The sequence below is a fragment of the Anguilla anguilla genome, chromosome 4 (assembly GCF_013347855.1).
Source record: "Anguilla anguilla isolate fAngAng1 chromosome 4, fAngAng1.pri, whole genome shotgun sequence".
Classification (NCBI taxonomy): domain Eukaryota; kingdom Metazoa; phylum Chordata; class Actinopteri; order Anguilliformes; family Anguillidae; genus Anguilla; species Anguilla anguilla.
Genome location: NC_049204.1, coordinates 22,555,272 through 22,563,083, shown reverse-complemented (window position 1 = coordinate 22,563,083; position 7,812 = coordinate 22,555,272). Strand labels below are relative to the sequence as shown.

The 7,812-nt window shown below is 39.5% G+C and overlaps 1 protein-coding gene across 1 annotated transcript; it reads right to left on the bottom strand.

Annotated features, from left to right (window-relative positions):
• Positions 1-404: 404 nt before the first annotated feature.
• Positions 405-2,258, bottom strand: LOC118224635 (transcription factor jun-D-like). Its single transcript, XM_035412216.1, has one exon. It carries the CDS (start codon positions 1,859-1,861, stop codon positions 980-982), a length of 882 nt encoding a protein of 293 aa, XP_035268107.1. The 5' UTR covers positions 1,862-2,258; the 3' UTR covers positions 405-979.
• Between the last annotated feature and the right edge of the window lie 5,554 nt (positions 2,259-7,812).

Below are 7,812 nucleotides of genomic sequence, written 5' to 3'. Positions count from 1 at the left end.
ATCAATTATGCAAGAAGCCATTGCACTCCCCTCCTCCTCTAACTGCATATGCCAAATTTGTAGTGAACAGTGCACTGTGTCCTAACCTCAAGTATTTCAAATATAAACAAAATTATATTTGAACTAATACATTGAGGGATTTAGCTGCATAGTATGTCTTTATGTACTCAAGACATAGCCTGGTTTTCATAGCTTGCGCCACTGCTAGTACCACATGGTCTGGTGCACCAGGCTACCCAAAACGGGGCATTACTCAAATCAGTAGTGGGCTTACAGTAAAATCTGATACTGTCTGATACCATATAAATGTTCATTGATGTAAAATGTGTGATGAGTATTGCAATGGTACAAGACAAAATAATTATATCAATATTCAATGAAATTTTAATCAACTGACAAGTAGATGAAATTATTTAGCAAAATTTATTTGAGAACACTTTAGGACACAATAACCAAGTAGAAATATAGACCTGGAATGTGAGACAACACACAGTACGACATTAATAAACTGAGCAAATAAAAGCTTACTACACACATAACTGCTTCACATTTAAAGTGAAAACATTAAAATAAGACACTGCAGGTAACTTTAAAGAAAATATACATTTGTCATCTGTTCATAAGTGCTTGTAAACATTTAAGGCATAATAAACGTTAAGGGCATGCACTCAATGACACCCTGCAGTTTGACAGTATTCATCGAGTTTGTCTAAAACATGCAACCCCTCACCCCCACCCCACCCCTCAGTTTAGTAATTCAGCAAGGCTGATGTTAAACAATATAAAAAAGGTGACTTGCTCTTTTTTAATTCTGAGAAGGAACGTGAGTTTTGAACAGATTTCAAATAAATTGTAAACATATCCTCATTAACACATAACTGCGTGACTCAATAGTGTCTTCAAAGGCATAGTCCTCGGCAAAGAGTCAATCAGTAAACTGTCCGAAAGCTTATGTGGACCGAAACCCGTCGCATCACCTCTAATACGCCTGGATTTGATTCGGTAGTAACTGGCAACCACTGTTAACATGATTCATCACCTTCTGTTTCAGTTGGGCCACTTGCTCCCTAAGGAGACTCGCTGTGGATGCCAGGTCAGTATTTTGCGTTTTCAGGATTTTCACTTTGTCCTCCAGTCTGGAAATTCGTTCCAATTTCCGCTTTCTGCACTTGGACGCGGCGATCCTGTTGCGGAGCTTTTTCCTCTCCGCCTTTATGCGCTCCTGCGTGTCCATGTTGATGGGCGACAAAGGCGGGCTGTCTCCAAAGCTCTGCACGTCCGGCACGATCTGCGGTTCATCCTTCAAGGACGGGAGCTGTGCATGCGCGTGCTGCTGATGTGATGGGGGTGGTGGGAAAGGGACAGTGTCCGTAGAGTAATTGACTGTGGTCCCCAATGGGCCGTTACCGTAGCTGTTCAGGTTCGTGTAAACGGGTAGATCATGATGAATGGTGACGGGTGCAGTGTTACTCGTCAGATCTAGGCTGCTCGTTGGCACATCCACTCCCGCATTCAGCTGGTTCTGTTTATGTAGATCTTCCAAAGCCCTGACGAAGCCCTCTGCGAACTCCTGCTCGTCACTCAAAGACTTCTGGAACAGAAATTGAGACGACGGTGTGGTCGTAACCATGCCGTTTGACTGAATGATAAGTCGCTCCAGCTCAGGAGAAGCCAGCTTCAGGAGCCCGAGGTCCGTGGAGCTGAGGATGCCATCAGCTTCTCGAAGAGGTGACTTCAGGTCGGAGCTTGGGTCACTCAGATTTAGGTTCATATCCTTCTTCATCATGTTGTAGTAAGAGAGCACACTCGTGATTCCGCTAGTAGTATTCAACACATCATCATGATAGAAGGCAGTTTCCATATTATTCCCCTTCGCACTCGAAGGGGAAAAACGATCTTGCTCAGAACAAGTGGCGATTCGCAGTCAGCAGTCAGTCGGCAGATGAAACTGTCGTCTCGGGAGTCGTTCAATGTGCTTTGCTAATAAACTAGCCAATCCGGCTAACTAACTTCCTCCTTTCGGCGTAAGTTTTTTCTATTTGTTCAGACGCTCCCATAGGCTACACTAAAACAATACAAGCGTTTTTTCCCCTATATTAGGCCTATGTCGCGTAATCGATCCGTCTCCTATGTGGCAAATGGTATGAACTACTTCATTAGGGCTCAAGCTGGCACTGTATATAGAGAAACTTCTCCTCTGCTACGTTACGTTCCGTGTCCCTGTTGGCTGGCGCTATGAGCGCCGACGCGCAGCTGCTAGCTTTTCTAGCCTTCGAAATTCCATTATGTCATTAGAAAGCCCTCAGATTGGACAGAAATGACGTTTTCTTCCTGTTTTATTTGAATAAGGGGACGTACTAGCTCCTATTGCCATGGAGAAGGCGGGTAAACTGCAAACAGAGCAGTGCATTGTGGTTTGATGTCATAGCGAATCCAGGGTCGTTGAGGGTGCAATAGGATTGTTGGGAGAAATGTGAGAACCTCACCGACAAGAGAAAGGAGGAGGGTGGGAACACATGGTGTTTGTATAATTTGCTTTCAGATCGACATATCCAGCATCGGACATATTTAGCATATGCATAGGGAGTGCCATCAGAAGTTATCTTACTCTCTTCCCGACTGACAACAGAGTAGCCTAATTTACTTCTAGAATAAAAAAACTTACTTAAATGAACCATACGTCCAAAAGCATGAAATACCATCATGCGCATTTGTGTTTGGATGGCCTAATTATCCTTTGGATGATTTTGTTAACAGCAATGACAAACACCAGTCACTGTCATCAAGGGGTATGAGTGAAAAAACATCTCCCAATCAAGACGGGGTTCCCCTCTCTTGTAAAAAAAAAAAAAGAAATGATATATATGGTGGAATTCCCAAACATCTCTGTTTTGCACCCCATAATTAAATTGGTAGAGTTTCTGAATTTCAGTGGTTTCTGTTACGAGAATTAAAATGTCAGAATCACAGGCGTAGACACAGTGATGGGAAGTTCAGAAATTTTCTTTCAACTGGACCTTTGGCATTCCTGTGCTGGTATACACTTACTGTTGATAAGCTTGTGCCCCCACCCCCACCCCACTCTATTATTATGGTTTACGATTGCTGAAGTATGGTGCATGGCGTTGCGAGTCAAACAGAAACATCTGTCTCCCACAGACCAGTTCTCATCTAGGTCAAGAGATCTCTCTATGATTTACTTTTTCTCAGTTTTATTAATCAAGTGGCTCCAGTGCTGCACTTCTGTGAAAAAACTACAACTGGATTCAGCTTCACATAATGCTCAGTACCACAAACTATTTTTTTGTTGCTTTGTTGCTGCATCAGGAATACACAACAATTGTGCCTTTTAATAAATTTTAGTTTTCCATTCTCTATAACTGCCAATTTATCATTCATCACAGCTGTTAACCAAATAGTTTACCACAATCTTTTTTAAAGTGATGCATGTAAGTAGGCCTATTGCTGAGAAAAAAGTATTAGAATGAATTGTTCAGCCTAAAAAATAATTTCTTACATCATTCATTATGTAGTGTAGCCTATATTAATAAGAAGCAAAGTTTCAGAATGATTTTTGTTTATATTCATTTATATACATTTTGGTGAAGTTTTATGCAACTTAGGTGGTTTTACTTAGCAAATTCATAAAATATAACCTTGAATTTTTAACCCCTTGAATTAAAAGTAAGCAGTGGCAAATATTGTAAATTATATAATTAGACAAAGACATGCTCTGCAATGATAGAAAGGTAAAAAGACGATAGATACAATTTTTTAAAGCATACAGTTGATCTCAACTAAAACACATTTTCAAATAATTTATCACAATAATCTAGATAGTTCAGGGAAACACACATATAGCATCAGTCTTTAAATATGTGCATCATCCACCTATCCGTCAAAATAGTGCAGTCATTTCCGAGATTTTATTGATTATGCAGATGAGAGTGACACCTGTTTAATAATGGAAAAGGCAGGTTTTGTAAATTATTTATTCTGCCTTCTTAAATCAATGCCGGGGGTCATTATTGTAACCTACATCAATTACAAAGGGATATGTCATTGCTGAATAAAAAATAATATTGTTTAGACGAACCAATAACCAGTAGTTTCTAAGACAAATCTGAGATGTAAACCCTAGCAACAGCGCGCTCTCCCGTAAGTTGGAGAAAGCGACTCTGCGGCTCGGCAAGGGGTGAGAGCGCGGAGCTGTGCTTGAGCGTGGGAGTGTGCGTCACAGGTAGGACCATCTCTGCAAGGCGCAGCGTGGGCGGAGCGCGTCTGTCTGTGATGTCAGAACACCGAGCTGATTCTTGTGGTGTTTTAGCGGAGGAAGTAGCGAGTAAGACGGGGGGGGGGGGGGGGGGGGGATCAGGAGATAGACCTATTTTGTGAGAAGCATGAATGAAATTCTAGCGCAGAAGGCGTGTGGTGGGGGAGGTCTGTTCTTGCCACGGAAAATAGGTTGCCACGTTATTCCTGTTTCGTGTTTCCTACTTACAATATAAAATGAATAACAGGCGTATCTGTTAACGTCTGACATATTTGCCATTTGTTTCGCTGTATAAAATACCTATGTTTTCATTTTGGATTATTAAAATGTGCATCTCACTAAAATAATGAAACACCATCAAAAACTTGTTGCAATGCAAAGAAGGGAGCTTGGTCAATTGATCAGATCAGAAAAGACACATTCAAAAATATATTTATCATAAGTCAAAGCCATGCACCATTGATTTGCTGTGGCAGTGGAGGTGGAAGTGACAAAATCTTTTGTGAAAATAATAGAAGTGAGGTCTAGTGCCATCTCTCTACACCCAAAGATTCCCTGCCAAGTTGGAAGGGTATTTCATTCATTCAGGTGAAAGAAGGCATTGATATTTTCTTTTTTTCTCCTATTTAACAATACTTTATGAATCATTTCAGGAATTTATATTGCCTGTACTGTGATTTCATGATACAATATATCTATCTGTATTGTGATTTCAAGTTATATATATTAACCATGGTCATGTCATATTAATCATGGTCATGTTTTTTTAATTGTTTTGACAATCTGAAAAGTTTCCTTCTCAGATAAGTGGAGCATATGATAATTATAAACTGCATGATCATTTCCTATGACAGACTGACGTAGAGTACATTTTGCTTTAGTGATGTCATACTGTAGATAATAATTTGGGGGATGGTCAGTGTCTGATCTGGGAAAATATGATAAAGATGACCTCAGCAGGCTAGCCAAATGACAGTGAATTATACCTCTTTCTCTCCAGTTCCATACACCCAACAGTCACATTTCAGGGTCACACTGGCCCTTGGAGAAAAAGTGCTCAATGGTGACTAATAGACTATTTCCCACTTGAGGCCATGGAGTACAACAGAATAGGTAACACTTGGCTGGAGGAGAGGCATTATCTTACAGAAGCTGCAGTGACTACCGTTATACTATACTGTCATTTATGCTATATATCTTACTTTAATTCTGTAAGAAAATGATGTAATGAATTTCATTTTGTATTTTTATTTATGTATTTTACAGATGGGCACTATGGAATAAAATATGTGTTGTCAAGCTGGACTCTATTTTCGTACTCTAGCGCCTTTCTTTAAAGATGTCTGTGACCCCCTCCCCCCAAAACAATAAATAAATCGACAATTACGGCACCAGTAATACCCACAACAGACTTTGTAGGGCATATTACTGAGGTCCCATGACGTAGTTTCAAAGTGTAGGTGAAGTTCTGGTATAGAGTGGAGAGGGGAATTCCTGCATCTAGGAGATCAGTGCAGGGGCTCACCTGATAGGCCACAGGTATTTCACCACAAGGCTAACTGCGACGCATCACTCATTTGCAGAGAGATGCAGCCTACTCTCTTTCCTCCTCCAGTTGTTTTGTTTTAGGTGCTTGAGTGTGGGACTCTGCGATCGAAGAAAAATATAGGACACTATATTTTGCATGAACTCCAAATTTGCATGTGTGCAGTGGAGCATCTAGGATAAGTGGGTGTTCAATTTGTTTTATGTAATGTAGCTGTTAAGCTGCATGTCCAAGGGCCTCTGAAGTGCACACTATAGGTTTTCTCATTTACACTTTATGGAATGCACTCTATTGTCATGCTCATTGGACTCATTGGACACAAATCAAGTTTCACAGAAATCATTAAGACAAGGTTCACTTTTAGCCCCCATTTTATTTTCGATTTTTTTAAAGGACATTGGGAAGGACATACATAAAGCCAAAGTACACCTTCACGCAGATGATGCAATGGTCTTTTCAGTCGCCTCCACTCTAAGTCAGACTGTGAAGGAACTTCAGACTGCATTTCAACAGCTGCAGTCCTCACTGAATGATCTTAAACTGGTTCTTAATGTAAAGAAAACCCAGTTTGTCTCTTTTCTAGAGATTGCTTCCAGACCGTAGATAATGTGAGCATTAATTTAAACAGCATCATCCTTTGAGTATTTTCATTTATATGTGTATGACAAGGTTTCATTTTGAGTCCACATTGATGACATTTGTAGAAATATGGCTTGTTTTACTGAAGAATCTAATAAAAACTTGTACAGGCTATGTTTTTAAATATTCTATACTATGGAGACATTATTTACATGCATGCTGCCTCCTCAACTTTTCATTGTCTAGATATAATTTACCACAATGCTCTATGTTTTATAACCAATTCTTTATGTCCACATCATTGTACACTCTATACATTTTTTTCCTGGTCATCCTTAAGTCTGAGGAGACAGAGACATTGTTATCTTTTCATTTATAAAGCCATTTTAGTAAACTCCCCTCATATCTGTCTAGTCTCCTGACATCCTCTACCAACTTATCAATCCTCTCGAAGAAGATGATATTTTTGAAAGATTAGACAAGATAAACCCCAATAAGGGTACTGGACTCGACTTCATTCCTGCAAAATTTTTGAAGGATGGTTCATCAGTTTTAAAGATCCCTATTACCAGCATTATTAACATCTCAATTAAGTCCGGGGTTTTCCCCAATGACTTTAAACATGCTAAGGTTAAACCCCTGTACAAAAAGAATAGTAGGAATAAGGTAGGGAGGTTTAGTATTTTACCATGTATGTCTAAGATCCTATAGAACTATAAAACTGAAGTGAGCAAAGGCAATCTCACTGGAATGGTTCTTGTCGGTGTGCAAAAAGCCTTTGATACTGTTAACCATGCTATCGTTTGCGATAAATTTAAAGAAATAGGTGCTAATCCTAATTCAATTCTGTGGTTTAGATCCTATCTCAGTAACATGAAGCAAGTTGTTGAGGTAAATGGGGTTCACTCGTTGCCACTCGGCATTGATTGCGGTGTTCCCCAAGGAAGCATCTTGGGCCCAACATTATGTCTGTGTTATATAAATGATGTGTCTTCTAGTGTAAATTGTAAAGTTCTGATGTATGCTGATGATACAGTTCTGATTGTTTATGGGAAAGACTCAAAGGTTATTGCCGAAATACTTACTCATAATCTCCAGCTCTGTAACTAATGGTTCATCGACAATAAATTATCCATTCATCCTGATAAAACTGAATCTATTCTCTTTGGAACCCATAAACGACTTTAAATTCACGTTTCAATGACTTGAAACGTGAATTTAAAGTGATGTTCCATGGTAAAGAAATAGCAAACACAACAAATGTTAAATATCTTGGATGCATAGTTGATAACGAACTTAGTGGTAAATTTTTATACCGAAATGCAAGTTTTCTTGATCAAGCTACTAGAAAAACACTCTGTAATGCTCTTATACAAAGCCACCAAGATTATGCTTGTACTTCATGGTTCCCTGG

Excerpts from the sequence above, each read along its gene's own strand:
- LOC118224635 (XM_035412216.1), bottom strand. The coding sequence starts at position 1,861 with ATGGAAACTGCCTTCTATCATGATGATGTGTTGAATACTACTAGCGGA.